The 17694-nt window shown below is 46.4% G+C and overlaps 1 protein-coding gene, 1 long non-coding RNA gene and 1 pseudogene across 5 annotated transcripts in view; 2 read left to right on the forward strand and 1 right to left on the reverse strand.

The window, feature by feature from the left end:
* LOC146839239 (CD5 antigen-like) overlaps nt 1-17694 on the forward strand; it is a 632933-nt gene that overhangs the window by 55930 nt on the left and 559309 nt on the right. For all 4 annotated transcript variants that reach the window (XM_085603258.1, XM_085603257.1, XM_085603260.1 and 1 more), the window contains one exon: nt 1926-1990. In XM_085603258.1, coding sequence (XP_085459384.1) covers nt 1926-1990 — 65 coding nt within the window. The remainder of the gene's footprint in view (nt 1-1925; nt 1991-17694) is intronic.
* The window catches only part of LOC146839240 (uncharacterized), a 189125-nt gene continuing 184452 nt past the window's right edge, over nt 13022-17694 (reverse strand). Inside the window, exon 4 of the long non-coding RNA XR_014960819.1 lies at nt 13022-13183. This is a non-coding gene — a long non-coding RNA (uncharacterized LOC146839240). The remainder of the gene's footprint in view (nt 13184-17694) is intronic.
* On the forward strand, nt 14720-16281 carry LOC146839241 (uncharacterized; annotated as a pseudogene).

Genomic DNA, 17694 nt, shown 5'->3' on the forward strand with positions numbered 1-17694 from the left:
CTGCACATGTAATCCAACCCAGACTTAATCTGACTAAGCTAGGAAATTACAAAATGTTGTGCAAATCTCTCTACAGGGGCAAAGGTTAGAGGGAAATGAAAACAATGCCTTTGCAAAAGAAAGTGTTTCTGAACCACAGCTGTTTAGTTATCCACAATTACCTGTCTCTCATCCCCAATACTGACCTGTCCTTTCCAGATGTTTTGACCAGTTTCAAAATACACATTTGTTCATACTGATTTGTTAGCAATCTGGACAATGCTATAATGTCACTCATTCAATGTAAAGCATGTTGTAGATTAGACCTACTTCGAGGAGACAGAGGCCCTGACAGGGCCAGGGTACCCCAGTGGGCCTCATTCACCCTCATGCTGGTCCTAGATTGAGGAGGTAGAGTCCCTGACATGGCCAGGGTACCCTAGTGGGCCTCATTCACCCTCATGCTGGTCCTAGATTGAGGAGGTAGAGGCCCTGACAGGGCCAGGGTACCCCAGTGGGCCTCATTCACCCTCATGCTGGTCCTAGATTGAGGAGGTAGAGGCCCTGACATGGCCAGGGTACCCTAGTGGGCCTCATTCACCCTCATGCTGGTTCTAGATTGAGGAGGTAGAGGCCCTGACATGGCCAGGGTACCCTAATGGGCCTCTTTCACCCTCATGCTGGTTCCAGATTGAGGAGGTAGAGGCCCTGACATGGCCAGGGTACCCTAGTGGGCCTCATTCACCCTCATGCTGGTCCTAGATTGAGGAGGTAGAGGCCCTGACATGGCCAGGGTACCCCAGTGGGCCTCATTCACCCTCATGCTGGTCCTAGATTGAGGAGGTAGAGGCGGCCCCGACAGGGCCAGGGTACCCCAGTGGGCCTCATTCACCCTCATGCTGGTCCTAGATTGAGGAGGTAGAGGCCCTGACATGGCCAGGGTACCCTAGTGGGCCTCATTCACCCTCATGCTGGTCCTAGATTGAGGAGGTAGAGGCCCTGACATGGCCAGGGTACCCTAGTGGGCCTCTTTCACCCTCATGCTGGTTCCAGATTGAGGAGGTAGAGGCCCTGACATGGCCAGGGTACCCTAATGGGCCTCTTTCACCCTCATGCTGGTTCCAGATTGAGGAGGTAGAGGCCCTGACATGGCCAGGGTACCCTAGTGGGCCTCATTCACCCTCATGCTGGTCCTAGATTGAGGAGGTAGAGGCCCTGACATGGCCAGGGTACCCCAGTGGGCCTCATTCACCCTCATGCTGGTCCTAGATTGAGGAGGTAGAGGCGGCCCCGACAGGGCCAGGGTACCCCAGTGGGCCTCATTCACCCTCATGCTGGTCCTAGATTGAGGAGGTAGAGGCCCTGACATGGCCAGGGTAACCTAGTGGGCCTCGGTCACCCTCATGCTGGTCCTAGATTGAGGAGGTAGAGGCCCTGACATGGCCAGGGTACCCTAGTGGGCCTCTTTCACCCTCATGCTGGTTCCAGATTGAGGAGGTAGAGGCCCTGACATGGCCAGGATACCCTAGTGGGCCTCATTCACCCTCATGCTGGTCCTAGATTGAGGAGGTAGAGGCCCTGACATGGCCAGGGTACCCCAGTGGGCCTCATTCACCCTCATGCTGCTCCTAGATTGAGGAGGTAGATGCCCTGACATGGCCAGGGTACCCTAGTGGGCCTCATTCACCCTCATGCTGGTTCTAGATTGTCTCCTGCTCTGTATAATCTGCACTGAGGAGATTCAGGTACAGGGTGGGATCCAGGACAAGGTAAGAGATCCAGGGGGTGAGCAGGAGCATAAAGAACAGTCTTTCATGAACCCACAGAGAATCTACCAGGGAAACACTAGTGTAACAAGTAAAGATATACTCAAGTGCTCTGAGTAAGTCAAAGAAATCTTTGAACCTAAGTGACACTGATGTTAAATTGTCTTTTCCTATTTTCAGAATCTTGAAAATGTTGCTGAAGGTCTTGTTCCACCTTCAAGTGCTCTGTGCCTGTTTTGCTCTTGGTGAGTGTGTTTCTTTTGTACTTCTGTATTTCAAGATTATTCTGTATGATATTTGATCTTTCCCTGCTGTGAACAGCCATTTCTGGGAAAGTGAGAGAGAGGAGGAGAGAGAGGGGAGAGAGAGAGAGGAGGGCAGAGTGAGCGAGAGAGACAGAGGGCAGAGTGAGAGAAAGAAAGAAAGGGACAGAGACAGAGAGAGTGGGAGTGGGAGAGAGAGCAGATTCTAGAGTTAGAAGAAGAATGTAGGAAAAAGGAATAGATTTTATGGGAATAAAGTAAGAAAGAGATATAGAACTTGTGCATTCCTGCTAAAGGACGGATTACTTCTGCACAGAGTATCACTTTCTTCATAGCTGTGGGAATTATGAAACTAGAACACAAAGCTGAGGACGCCCAGTGCTGCCTATAGTTTCCCAGAGATCAGGAGACTGGGCAGATTCAATGGGACCTGCACAGATAAGCATATGAGAGCCCAGATGGCTGGTGTGAGGGAGGGTCTGTGAGGTGTGGTCCCAGAGAAGCCAAGAACCATTTACAGGCCCATCACTGTCTGAGGTGTGCCACTGTCAGCACACACACCTACACTGCCTCTTTGTTACACAAGTTATGCCAAGGTCTTCTTGTTGGTGTAAACAATACTCTAATACCTTCTGAGAGCACCTCTCCTCTAAGGCCCTCTGCAGACAGAGGTTTACAAGGCAAGATTCAAGCTTCAATGCAAAGCCTGATCCATGCAAGCATCATGAACCCAACAAGCAATGATGCTGTTTGTTAAAGGCCTTTGTGTTTGTTTCAGAGGGGGCATTATTATTGTGATTATAAAATACAGGAATTTTGCTTTATATCACATGAACGCAAAAACAACAGTTGATGGACAGAATGTAGAACAATGTCATACATTCACCCCAGTACAGAGATCTGGGCCTGAATCCATCGTTTTAATGCTCACCATGCCATTCCAGTTTGAACCCAGCCATATGCAAATCAGTCTTGACCCTGTGCCCAATGGGAACAGTCCAGCCCGAACTGCCAAGCCAGGTCCTCCCTGGACTGGAACCAAGCAAGGTATATCACATGAACATCACACTTTAATCTACAGAATAAAGACTGTTGATTTAGGGGGTAACACAGCTGTCACATGGTGCACATGATTTTCTAGGGTGCCCAGAATGTTGTCTAGGTGCATTGAATTAATATGTAACATTTGATAATATGTATTTGTAAAGCACAATCAGAGAGTTCACTCCAAAAAGCCCCTCAGTCAATAAAGAGGGTTGATTTTTTTTACTTGAGCCCAGCTTTCAATAAATGTATTCAATTTTAACCTTGATTGTTCCAATATTATTAAACTGATTTACACCAAATCACAAAAAGCACGCTTTATGGTTTACTTCTGATTAGCCTTTTTGGTTTTGGCACTGTATAACATTTCGTAAGGAAAGTGCATGGGAATATTGCATTTTGGAACCCCCTTTAACTCGGTCCCTGCTTGATGGATCACCCCGAAACCTTCAGAGGAAGGAGCTGGGGGGAGGGGGATCTTTGGAAAGCTTCATGAATATTTGCAAAGTGATATCAAAGTTATTAGCAAAAAACTCACTTCCTATGACAAGTCTGACGTAACTGTAAGTATACAGTGGTGACAGCCGCTGTGTAGCATCTTACTATCCGGGGCAGGAGTAGAAGAATTTGGATGCAAGAGGCAGAGAGCTGGAGGGGATGCCAGGGCCTTGAAGAGAGTGCACAGTTACAGGGGGAACATTGTTCTTGTATAAGCGTTCAACTTTCTTCTGGGATAATGACCCCTGGATAGGGGACCTAATCTTTAAAAGTGGATGTGAGTAGTAAGAGAAGGGTCAGGTTTTCCTATGCTGTGAGATGTTTGATAATTAATTTTGAACCCAGACACCTTAAACTATTTCTCTGGTCAGTTTAGTAATAGAAGTAGCTGGGGCCTGATTCACAAAGATACATTTACACTTTTGTGAACTTTTGTGTAAGGTTAGCATCTTCTTGCTATTCATACACTTCAATTAAACAGTAAGTTTACAAATGTGGAGATTCTGCAGTCAGGGTGGAGAACTCTGCATATAGGCCTGTCCTATCTTTTATGTCCCCCCTCCTCCCTGACTGCAGATTTTCCGCAGTCCTAAACTTCCTAATCAATCAGAGTTCATGAATAGCAAAAAAAATAGTAACTTATTTTTACTAGTAAATCCTTTTAGAGCTTGTTTTTAATATTTGTTTATTTAGAGCTTTTTTGAGAAAGTTAAAATCAGGGCTCGAGTAGACACCCTTGTCTTATTCCTCTTGTATGATGGATCTATTGAGAGCGCTCGCATTGGATGTTGGTTGCGCGTAATTGCCAAAGATAAACTCAGATGTTGTTAAACCCAGATAAGTTTTCAAGAATATGTTTGGTAGATCGCATTTCGCCGTGTAGTGCATATTATGAAGTGCGATATAAATAAATACTATTCAAATTAAAGTATAAATACATTTTGACCATTGAAATGATTTAATGCAATTGATCATTATATATTAGCTTTTCACTGAACTCGGATAAAAGCTTTACCAGCCTCATGGTCAAGTGGATGTTGAAGGGATTCAGAGTCGCCAGAATGGCCTGTCTGCAAGTCTGCACACTAACAATATAAAAGGTTCTGTGCAAGAGCTCTCTGCATTCTCTGTAAAGTGCTGTGCACAAAACAATCTACACGCATAAGGGTTCTTTTCGGGTATTGGAGAGCCTGCAGGTGGAGTCTATGGGCAAACTGAACCACTTGGGAAAAATGTCCAAGGTTGGAAAAAACCCAAATTGATGGTGCATGAACTTCAATTTAACATATCTGAATAACTTGTTCCCAGAAATACCTGAAGAACCTTTGCATTGTATCTGTTTAGCACCATCCAGGCATGCCTTCACTGGCTAACGTGCTCTTGTCCTCTAGTTTGCTAACCTTGTGAGCGTTGATGGAAACAGTGTTTTAAAACTACCTGAGCCACCTCCTGGTCCCACAGATTCCTTGCCTGGTAAATATATCTAAAGACATGTTCAGGAACCAAAGTTGCAAAGAGTTACTAGTACTGGTTCTGATCTCTTGCCAGTTAAGATTATCCAGGGTACCAGCCCTAGAGGCTCTTAGTTTGTGGCACAACGTAACGTAAGAAATATTTATTGTTTGGCTATTGCTTGATTTAACCTTTTCTGTGTGTACGGTGGACGGGAGCTGTCGTGCGCCACTGTGCTTGTGTGCACAGGACGACTTCCGGCCATCCTGGCACATGGCACCGGAAATCCCTCTGGTGCAGGCACCAGAGGAATTTCTTTTTCTCCCCCAAAGCCTCGGGAGATGGGGAAGAGCTTCCCCAGCTCCCGAGGCCCCCCTGCTTTCTATGAAATGACGATCAGCGCGCACACCTTTAGGCTCCTGTCAGTTTCACTTTCTATGTGCTTAGAGGACTATCTCAGCCCCCTGAGCATGTAGAAAGATGGGAGAGGTATCTTTGGAAAGGGGAGAATTTCCCCTTTCCAATGTCCCCCCTCGCCATTGGACCCCTGCTTGGGGATCGCCCCCAGAAGCACAATAGGTGCCAGCGATTCCACTGGCTTTTTTAATGCATTGGGGCTGCCTAGAATGTGCATACCAATGCCCCCACCCGCTAAAAAAATAGCCACAGTCTTTCTGCCCCCCTTAGGGGCATATCGGGGCAAACCGCTCCGATTCTCCCCCAGGGCGGCATAAAGCCCACTCGGCACAGACTTGTTTTTAGCAATGTGCCTATCTGTGGATTTTGGGCCCTTGCGCAGTCGGCACATTGGGAAACTATTTTTGAATATTAGACTCCAAGGGGAATACAGGATGGGGGGGACTTGTGTGTCTCTCACCAGGTTCTGTTACCCAGAATCCTTTCCAAACCTCAAACTTAGGTAAAAAAAACACATTTTCCTCACATTTCTGTGATGGAAAGTTCTGAGATCAGCGTGAATCCACAAAATTCCACCCACCCCGCATCCCCCTAAGTCTTCTGAGAAAAATGGTACCTCACTTGTGTGGGTAGGCCTAGTGTTAAACATTTTTTAATACGGTGTGTGTGGACTTGCGCTTGGCAGGCAGTATGCATGGACTGGTGCTTAGCTGGTGGTGTGCGTGGACTGGCCCTTGGCTGGCGGTGTGCGTAGGCTGGCACTTGGCTGGCAGTGTGCATGAACTGGCGCTTGGCTGGCGGTATGCGTAGACTGGTCCTTGGCTGGCGGTTTGCGTGGACTGGCACTTGAAGGAGAAACTTTGAGGGATCCACGCAAGCCATACTTTGTTGGGCTCCCCCAGGTGTCTAGTTTTCAGAAATGTGTGAGTTTGGTAGGTTTCCCCAAATGGCGGCCGAGCCCGGGGCCAAAAACCCAGGGGATCCCATTGCAAAACCAGGTTGTTTTGAGATAGGTAATTTTGATGCTGCCTCAATAGGATGGGCCCTTGCCTGTCATGGGTACTTGACCCACCCACGCGAGTGAGGTACCATTTTTATCGGGAGACCTGGGGGAACGCTGCGTGGTAGGAAGTTTGTGGATCCACACAGATTCCAGAACTTTCCCACACAGAAATGTGTGAAAAATGTGATTTTTTTAGGCTAAATTTGAGGTTTGTAGGGGAATATGGGTAGGGAAACATTGAGGGATCCATGCAAGCCATACCTCATTCAACTCCCCAGGGTGTCTAGTTTTCAGAAATGTGTGGGCTTGGTAGTTTTCCCCAGATGGTGGTGAGCCTGGGGCCAAAAAACCAGGAGCCCCCCCAGAACCAGGTAGTTTAGTTGTAGGTAATTTTGAAGTCTACACAGTACGATTTGGGCCATTTCCTGTTGCAACCACTATGCCTACCCACACAAGTGAGGTACAAATTTTTATCGGGAGACCTGGCGAAATGCTGGGTGGTAGGAAACTTGTGTCAGCCCTGTGATCCGACAACTTTCCCACACAGAAATGTGAGAAAAAAAATTTCAACAAAATGTGAGGTTTGCAGGGGATTCTGGGTAGGGAAATATTGGGGTACCCAAGCAAGTCATACCTTGCTAGACTCCTCCGGTTGTCTAGATTTCCGAAATGTGTGGGTATGGTAGGTTTCCCTAGATGGCCACCGTACCAGGGGCCAAAAACTCATGGGACCCCCCTTGCAAAACCAGGTTGTTTTGTGATAGGTAATTTTGATGTTGCCTCAATAGGTTTTTGGCACTTGCCCGTCACGGGTACCTGACCCACCCATGGCAGAGAGGTCCCATTTATATTGGGAGACCTGGGGAAATGCTGGGTGGTAGGACATTTGTGGATCCATGCAGATTTCAGAACTTTCCCACACAATAAACTGAGAAAAAAGTGATTCTTTCAGCTACATTTGAGGTTTGCAGGGGGTTCTGGGTAGGAAAACGTTGGGGGACCCAAACATGCCACCATACCTTGCTGGACACCCTCAGGTGTCTAGTTTTCTGAAATGTGTGGGTTTGGTAGATTTCCCAAGATGGCCGCCAAACCTGCGGCCAAAAGCCCAGGTGACTCCCCTTGAAAAACCAGATTGTTTTGTAATAGACCATTTAGATGTCTCCTCAATACGTTTTGGGCCCTTGCCCATCACAGGTACTTGGGGCACCCGCATGAGTGAGGTACCATTTTTATCAGGAGCCCTGGGGAAACGATGGGTGGTAGGAAATTTGTGGATTTACATAGATAACAAAACTTTCCACCACAGAAATTTGAGGAAAATGTTTTTTTTTTTTTACAAAGTTTGAGGTTTGCAAGGGATTCTGGGTAACAAACCTGCTGAGAGCCAGACAAGTCACCCCATCCTGGATTCCCCTGTCTAGTTAAAAAAAAAATATAGGTTTGCTAGGTTTCCCTAGGTGTCGGCAGAGCTAGGGTTCAAAATCTACAGCTAGGCACTTTGCAAAAAAAGGGTCAGTTTTCTCTGTGAAAATGTGGTGTGTCCATATTGCATTTTGCGCCGTTTCCTGTCGCGGGCACTAGGCCCACCCACACAAGTGAGGTACCATGTTTCTCAAAAGTCTTTGGGGAATGCGAGGTGGGTGGATTTTGTGGATCCACGCAGATTCCAGAGCTTTCCACCACAGAAATGTGAGTAAAATGTGTTTGTTTTTTTGGACAAATTTTGAGGTTTGCAAAGTATTCTGGGTAACAGAACCTGGTCAGAGCCAGACAAGTCACGCCATCCTGAATTCCCCTAGTTGTCTAGTTTTCAAATATGTATAGGTTTGCTAGGTTTTCCTAGGTGCTGGCAAAGCTAGGGTTCAAAATCTACAGCTAGGCACTTTGCAAAAAAAGGGTCAGTTTTCACTGTGAAAATGTGGTGTGTCCATGTTGCGTTTTGGGCTGTTTCCTGTCGCGGGCACTAGGCCTACCCACACAAGTGAGGTAACATTTTTCTTGGAAGACTTTGGGTAATGTGGGGTGGGAGGAATTTTGTGGTTTCACGCAGATTCCAGAACTTTCCATCACAGAAATGTCATCTCCTAGTTTCTGTGCCTTCCACGAGGCTTTCATCAGGCCCCTTCCACCATCATCTGCCACTCGTAAAATAGGCAATTACGAGAAAGGGCACAGAGATGGACTGGGGGACATACGACCTGTTGCCCCCGTTGACCCTGGAATCTAACACAACACTTGCAGGCTGGTTCCCCCTTGCTCCTGGGCCCTAGTCTTTGACCAGGACTTTGATCAGGAACCAGGAACCCTTCCTCCTACTGGTGGCCAGTGAGCGTTAGCACCTACCCCGAGGTGTGGAGTGGGCAGGGTGTGGAGTGGCAAGGGTAAGGGCAAGGGCTGTGCCACGGGGTCAGAAGGGGCTGCTCAGTACATCTGTCTTACATTGCTATCCTCCTACCGGCCGACCTCATCTTGGAATTGTTCTAACGATCCTCCCGCCTAACGGCTTCCGTCCGTCCCTTTAAGCCCCTTGAGCATCCCTCCACATAACATCACAACTCACAGGCCCACTGTCACCCCTCCTCCTTCCCTCTTTCTGAGGTCGGCTACAGGCACCGTAATGTCTAAAGAAAGTGCCCGATTGCCAACATCAAAGCAGAACCCTAAGCCCATAGCTGTGGACATGTTTACAAACAAGGCTGCTATGGGGAGGTATCCGATCAGCTAAAGGACCAGCCCAATGTTAGCAAATCGTACGTTATGCGCAGTTGGGTAAGGGTCCAAAATTCTGCTTCTTTAGAGAGCAGCCCAGTGTGGACAAACGTGGACGCCGAAAACGTGGACGACAAGATTTCCAAGGGTTCTGAACCTCTACACTTATACATAAGGACAATGAGGCCCCCAAGGGCTCTGAACCTTTCATAGTCACAACAACCTCCACAACCATAAAAGAGGCACGCCCAAAGGCTATCATCCAGACAGGCGAGGATGAAATAGGACCAATCCCCCTATCAATGGGAATGGAGCCACCCCGCTGGTCCATCATATCTACATCACCTATGAGGAGGAAGAGAAGGTCCCAGTCTTGCCATAACTTGGAGCCTCCCCAGCTCTACTCGACGCTCACACATTAAACTATACTGCAAATCTGGAAAGGCACCTGGTCGCTGCATCAGCCGGGGGTCACTGGATATCACCGGTAGTCCGTGTAAAAGTTCAACAATTTCGGCTGACAACTTCCATACCCCAAAAAAAGAAATGGAGACCGCTGCATTGTTACTAGGTGCAACAATTCATAAGAGTACGGATGGATCATGTATCACCATAGGCTCATCCTTTGAGCCTGAGTCAAGTGACTTCCTACACAGATCTCCATCGCTCCTGTCGTTTGAACTTTCATGCGCGCAGGACAACCTGCTACGGTCAGTCAGCACTTCCCATTAACCTGCTAACATGGCAATCCGAGAAGCTCGAACTACAAATGGACACCCTCCAAGTCATGGCAACAAAAATGGCCGAGATGGCCAAGAAAATCGATAAGTTGGCTGCAACCATTAGCAATCCAACCCTGCTAGCTCCCTCTCCTGAATGTCTGTGCCCTATTCTAATTGACAAACTGTCATCGCTCTTGACTGTACTTTCCTCGCTGGTGGAATCCCTCTGACATGTTCCTAGCTGGTACTCTGAAAGGCCTCAACACGGTAGACGTCCAATTAACAGAGCTCTAAGGATAAGCTCACTCGACTGATTACACAGATTGAAACCCTGCTCACACAATTTGCATCCATGGAACCCATCAGTTTTGGGGACTTCAATACGCACAATATAGGGGAGCAGTCATCTGATGGCAACCCTTCTAGGGGTACTGGGAGATTTAATGCCCTTATTCGGACATATCATTTGGCAACAACTCATTCTTTATCTACAGCATCCACGCCAGGGGTAATCCATTCACCTACCTTCAACAATCAGACTACCATAGAATATATTTTATTAAGTGAGAGGCTACGAAAAGATAGGCTAATTTATGCAGTGCTTCCATGGAGCGAACAAATTTGACTCATGGAAATCGACATGGACTGGCTGGCAGACTGGCCAAAATAATTTGCATACAAACTAGCTTGTTGTTCCGAGGAAGCGCCACCTACAGAATCACAATTAATTGAACACATTCCCCGGGTCAAGTTCCAGCGATCAAGCAATGTGCCAAACAACTAAACACCAAATGAAGGGAGTATCAAAAAACTGGGTCGGAGTCCGCCAAAAAGCAACCAAAAATATCAGCAAAGACCCACTCCCAACAGCTTTGGAAGGCAAAACGTGAATCCACAGAGGCAAAATGGCTGAAGATCTTTGCGCTTTTGGCTCCGTGCAAGTCTCAAGAATTCTGGTAATATCTAAACAATCTAATCCATGGGACTTCCAGCAGAGAGAACCCACTTAATGCGGACACTTGGGTAGCTCATGTGAAATCTCTGTGCACTGTCGACTTGAAAGTACCTTCTCCAAACAGTTCCACAGTACCATGGGGGGAATGGATAACATCACAGCAGAGCCCACCAGATCCCCGGTTGATCTAACTGTTCCAGGCAAGGTAGTAGTCTGTACCAACCTAAAAATGATTCGGCATAATGGAGCACCCTGCCCCAATGGACTGCCAGCTCCCTCTTCAGGGAGGACATGGACTTTTTGTCCTATAACCTTGCACAGCTATACAGATAATGTAGTCTTCGGGAGGACATCTCTGCTTGGAAGGGCTCACTGCTGAAACCAATATACAAAAGAGGGCCAAACACCGACCCGAGGAACTACTGGATGATTGCCCAGTTGGAACATTGAGGGCAAGGCCTACGCAAGTACACTATTGCAGGAATTAGTTGACTGGGCTTGTACCGAAGGTCTTTTGCCCTTTTACCAGACTGGGTTCAGACCAGGGGGTTCTACCAGAGATAGTGCCTTGTCATACTTAGCCCAACAAGCGGTGCCCCACTGCTCCCCTCCACTTTTTGCCTGCTTCATTGACTACTCAGCAGCCTTCGATGGGGTTGACCACAACATCCTCTGGCAGAAATTGGCCCGCTGGAACATCAGCCCATCATTATTACTAGCAATTAGATCGCTGTATTCTCAAACCTGGGTAAGGGTCAAACTTTCCAGGGAGTCTGCACGGAGAAAATTGCTGCAGATCGGGGGCTAAAGCAGGGATGTGTCCTGGCGCCAATGCTTTTTAATTTGTACACCGCAGATATGGAAAGAGCATTGTACTGAGCTAAGGGAAGAGGTGTGGCACTGCGGCCAGTGCGACTGACGTTGAATGCTGGGGATCATGGTTTGATCCTCGGCACCGGCGGCAGGTCAGCCCAGCACCATGTGACTCTGGGCAATAGCTTGCTTAATCTTCCAGAGGGCCCCCAGCGCCGGGATGCCTACGGGTAGCTGTGCGTATTACAAATACTGGATATACATTTACATTTTTTACTTTAGCTACTCCTAAGATCGGCCACAGTTCTTTTGGACCAACCCAAAATAGGTCCTCCAAAACACTTACCTTCCTCTCGCCGAAAACAAGCTGATCACTAACCTAAGCAAGTTCAAAATAGTTATTTTTGGCCACTACCCAAAAAAAAAACTGGCGAAGTAGAGGTTGGGTCCCCTGATTTTGGACTGTGTACAAACCTATAACTACCTTGGGGCCTGGTTCAGAGAAATGGGCCTGCCACAGGCCCACCTCCACAAACTGCGGCAGAAAGGAAAGATGGTCACATATGCCCTCTGCAAATTATACGCCATCTTAGATAGTCCAACAACGATGGCCATTCAAAGAGTACTGAGGGCTAAATTACTACCGTCCCTTAACTAGACGCAATAGGCATTTCCAGGGAGGTTCACGCAGGACTTTGAAAAAATACATTGCACAGCATTTAAAAAGATATTTCGTTTACCAGCCCATACTACGAACATCATAGTTTGCCTGAAATTCGATCTTAACCAACAAAAATTAGAAGAGCTAGCTGCGCTGACGAAATACTATTATCTAACAGCTGTGGCTCCGGAGAACACCATGAAGGCCATCATAAAATTACAACCAAGTAACCCTTGGTCTGCCTGCCTTGCTACAACCAAAGATCTTCTGCAACTTGCGACAGAGAAATGGGACCCTACCATAATTAACTATGATATCATCAAAACAACAATAAAAAAGCAACTATGCTTACGTTCTCGCAGTCTAGACATGGAATCCTTGGCAGCCAGGGATTTTAATGAAACTCAATGTCTCCCTCACATACTGCTTAGCCACAAGCTCCACCTCATGCAGCCCGTGGGGAGACAAGCGCTACATCGGATCCTCACAGCCAGACTACATTCGCTTCCCCTAAAATATTTATATCCAACAGGGAATGCACGGCTGGGCATTACGGACTGTCGCCTCTGCAATTACAAAAGAGAGTCCCTGGCACACATCTTACTTTGCCCTGTGGCTAGTTCACAGAATCTATCTCAGACCCATTCTTCTCCAACAGGGCACCCGCACAGCAAAGGAGGCTTTCCAACAGCTTTACACTCTGTATATTGTGAAGCACATGGCTAACTTTGGGAAATTTGTTTACTATACCTGCACAACATTGAAGGACAAGTCTCCACAGGCTGAGTGCGGCAAACAGCCTTGCAGCCCGAACTTATCAGGGTCACCGTCCCGGAGGTCTGGCCATCACTGAACAACTGACTCCCATCTGGGCTCGTTTAGCCTTAAAATCTCGTCCCTATGTTGCAGATTTTAAATAAAATAAGCACACAAAAAACACAAACAAAAGAAAAACTGATGTTAAGAATGTCATGCACATATATTTTATTTTTCAATCTTCAAAAGTTTTTTTGCATTATAATTATAATTTGTAATGGTTTTAGGTAACAACCCAAATAAAAGAATTCATTAATTACTCTTCCGGGACAATAGGTTCCTTTTTTTGTAATCGTTATTTTCATTTTCATGTTGAGAACCATAGAAATAATAAGATAGAGAATACAGACTCTACTGAGCAATGGGATGAGAGAAGATGAACTACAATAGAAACAAGACCAAGGAGAGGAAGGGAGGAGGCCGATGGGGGACCCCTGCTGTGTGAACTACTCTGGAACACAAAATAGAACTGAAGGGAGAGGGAAGGCGATGGCCAAGGCCATGGAAGAGAGGGGGGAAGGTAGGACCTCAGCAGTGCATATGCAGTGAAAGATAGATAAGGGGCCACCACCTTACCACAGGTGGAGACAAAAAAGAGAGAAGGGGGTACGGTAAGGAGGAAAGTAGGGGAAGTGGGGTTAAAGGAGGGTAGAGAGGGAGGCTGAAGATGGGGCAGAGACGAAGGTGACTGTAGAGAGAAGATACGCCCATAGGTGGAGTGTCCATGATTCCAGGTACAGAGCGGGCCGGGCAAGGCACGGCCTCATCAAGCATCGACCTGAATGAATGGGGCACAAAACTGTTGATATACATTGATCTTGTCAGTAAGAGGTTAAATTATCTTCTCAGAGGACGCTGTCCGGAACATTGCAGTGAGCCATTCTGCATGAGAAGAGGCATTTGGGGAGCACCAATGTGCAGGAAACACAGCTTCACCATGGTCAGAGTCATGGCTAAGAACCAGTGCTCATGCTATGTCATCGGGGGTGCAAGCAAAGTCATGCAGTAGAATTGCCTGGAGAGAAAACAGAGAGGGAAGAGGAAATGTCTGGATCTGCATCGCCATCACCTCCACCCATAACCCCCGGATGGAGGAACAGTCATACAAATTGTGAGTGGAGTTACACTAGGACTCTGCTAACTTCATCATTCCTAACCCCGTGCCCCAGAGAGAAGGCAGGTCCATGGGAGGAGTGGGATTTAGTATGCAGCAGATGACCACATGCAGGACACATACGGGATATGCCCAGGCATGGCCTAGGTAAAGACCGGGCCAAGAGCAGGACCACCTGAGCACATCAGAGCCTGGGGGATGCTGGACTGAGCCACCCCTCTTTGCAGTGCTTCAGGAATTCTGCACCTCTGTGGTCGCTGTTGGAGGGATCATGAATAGCGGATGAAATGTGTATGAGGAGATCAATAAACCCTATGGGGCAGAAAGTTCAGATTGCTAAAACTGTTTTTTCAATCTATAATTTCCTTACCAGTATGATTGGAGTAGTCGAAAGGGATACCTTTACTCATCATCCAAAAAGTGAAAGTTGTCCCACCCTGTAAGTGACATGATCATTGACTGGGACTTCTGGTCCCCTGGGAGTACCGCCCCGGAACTGCCGTAGGGGTCATGTGTCCCTGGGGGTGGGATCACATAGGGGCGGAGCCATGCAGGAGACCTCAGCGAACCAGAAACCATGGGGAACCTGTGGCCATAATGTGATGCAGAGGTGTGCGCCTCTTTTTGGAGTGATTAGAATGCATATTAGGCACTCTTAAGCCACATGAACAGCAACCAGGAGCCCGTCTACAGAAAGATAGACACTTATCAATATGAAGAGGTCAGCCCCCTCATCAAAAGGACAACATCGGTTGGCAGCCAGGCCGCTCTTGATAGATAGTATCATAGCCTAACATCTGTGGTATTGGACGAGAATGTGCAAGAGGAAGCTCCTTTCACAAGGACCTCTGCCATTGGATGGAAGTACTCAGTCTCAAGGATCGGTCTCAGCTGGTATCCCCGATTAAGGTTGACACCAGCTGCAATGAGGCCTCGAGTAACATCGTAAAGACTGTAAACAATTTCTTTGACATGGAAGAAGTTGAAGAATCTATAGTTCATCCTAACTCACCCCTCTATGAAGATATAGGGTTTTTGAAGGAGCCTGCTCCTAAGGAGGTCACCGTGCAACAACCAGGCGCAATCTCTGAGGCCGGTGATGCTTCAATGGACATGTGTGACTCTCAAGAGTATCAGAACAGTCGCTGAGTGCTGTGAAAATGACCAGGTTAGTAAAAACATTATAGGCACTTAATGTGTGTACTGCAATATATATTTTTTTTTAGCCAATTGAATGTCTCTCCATCTTCTTTTGAATCTTCGAAAGCCTCACCAAGAAAGAATCAGGGCGGAGGGGGGCAGCGATCTAAAAATGAATGACATACATTTTTACTGCTTGTGGTGTTCAAAACAGACTAAAAGTTCCACAAGCCAAAACAATGAGTCACTCTATAAATGTGTCTGTGCCTCTAAGAACGTCAATTTTGAAATGGAAACTCCAGGCATCCCCTATGATGCCATATTGCCTGTTAAAGGTTTTGCGGCTGCTGTTGTACTCGCATGTGTCATACATGAATATTACAGCCTTTGTTACAGGCATAAAATTACAGATCGTCAACAGTAGAGTCACAAGTGCTGGTGCAACTCATGCAGATCAAGAACAATCCATCATATATGTAGTTAGTTGGACCCGTACAGGCTATATACACTGTTTAGGGTGGTGTATTGGCTATCCGAGGAAAAGAAATATGTTCAGCCTGATATGATTAAGATCTTGTCATCGGCGCTCAAAGAGATCAGATACTCCAGCGAACCATGCTCAAAACTATGTTGCATGGGGTTATGTACGTAATTTGATAGAAAGATGATAGAAAGACTGGTAGAAAGTCGCATTTGCAATATTTATCATAAAAATAGAAGAATTGGGTCTTTAGCCCCACGAAGACTGTTTTAAAATAATTAACTTATTTAATGTTACACACTTACGATTTTTAGGACACGCACCAATATGTCCCTACGCAAGATGTCTATGTGTTATGTCTTGGAAGAAAATGTATCGCCAGAGTTGGAAGGTACTTTTAGAGCCAAGGAGCTCGTATCTGTAACAATATCAACGCCAATATGACTTGTACTATGAAAATGTAAAGTACTTCCTGCTTATATTTTTGCTATATATTCTTTATTTTCAATAAAATGTCCTTACACAAAACATGCGTCTTTCATTTCCTGGGCAGTAGCGGCTGATAACATGTCGTGAACCGGGTTGAGAAAGCTTTATTACGATAAATGAAGGGTCCGAAGCTTCGGAAGTTCCTAAGCTTTCTTTAGAACGGCTTAGTTGAAAATGAACCGGTGAATAAGTTCTGGTTTAGACTTTGTTATCTGGGGAGGAGGCGTAGGCGTATTCACTCCACAAACCAGCCAGGAGGCGTTTTAAGAGGAGACTTACAATTGTTAATGCGCAAATAGATTATCAATGGCATTTGGACGTAATCAGTCTTCAAGATTTAGCAAAGCATAATAACGGAGCTCGATATATATTAATAGTCATAGAAGTTTTGTCCAAGTACGCCTTTGCAGAAGTGCTAAGTGATAAAAGAGGGGCAAGCATCCCAGAGGCTTTTTAAGCCTTCTTTGAGAAAGGTTGAATCCCTCAAAAACTACAAACAGACGCTGGAAAATAATTCTTTAACAAATCAGTTCAGAAATTATTAAAGCAGCACTCTGTTCGTCATTTTGTAATGCACACAGAAGTAAAAGCAGCTGCTGTAGAATGTTTTAAAAGAACTTTAAAGTCTAAGATGTGGAGATATTCTAAGGCCTACAACACCTACTGATACGTCAATGTTCTACAGGCTTTTCTAGATGTTTATAATGCTAGTTATCACAGAACCATCAAAACGGCCCGTTGAGGTAACACAGGATAATTTGTTAATTGTCTGGAGAATGGTGTACGGGAGCCATTTCACTGCAAGGGTTAAGAAACCTGTGTTAACAAAAAGGTCATCATGTTAGGATTTCAAAGATGAAAGAGTGTTTTAGCAACAAGATATTCATAGTGGAGAGTGTGGAGCTTGTAGAGGGAGTGTTTACTCACAGGTTAAAGGATGACAATGGAGAAGCAGTGTAGTGTCTTTTACAAGGAGGAGTTACAAAAGGTACCTGACCATCCGTACAGGGTGCACAGGGTTGAAAGGATTCTGAAAAGGAAAGGTAGCGGGGATAGCAGACAGCCATTTGTCAAATGGAGGGAACGGCCTGAGTAATTTAACAGTTGGGTGCTTGCCAGCTCCCTGCAAGGTGTGTTAGTGCAGGACGGTCTCACCGCAGAGGTCCAGATGGAGACTGCTCCCTCTTATATTACCCTACCGTCCAACGTCCCCAGTCAACCAAATTTCTAGCTGCACCATGAAATAACTAAACCCGTGGACCTGAAATAGGATTGGGTGGTAGCCCTACAGAGATCCAGAACCCAAGAACATGGAAAACATTTACAACGAACAAACCCAAGTTTAACATTAAGCCCGAACAGGACCCTT

This window comes from Triturus cristatus, chromosome 4_2, assembly GCF_964204655.1.
Source record: "Triturus cristatus chromosome 4_2, aTriCri1.1, whole genome shotgun sequence".
Classification (NCBI taxonomy): domain Eukaryota; kingdom Metazoa; phylum Chordata; class Amphibia; order Caudata; family Salamandridae; genus Triturus; species Triturus cristatus.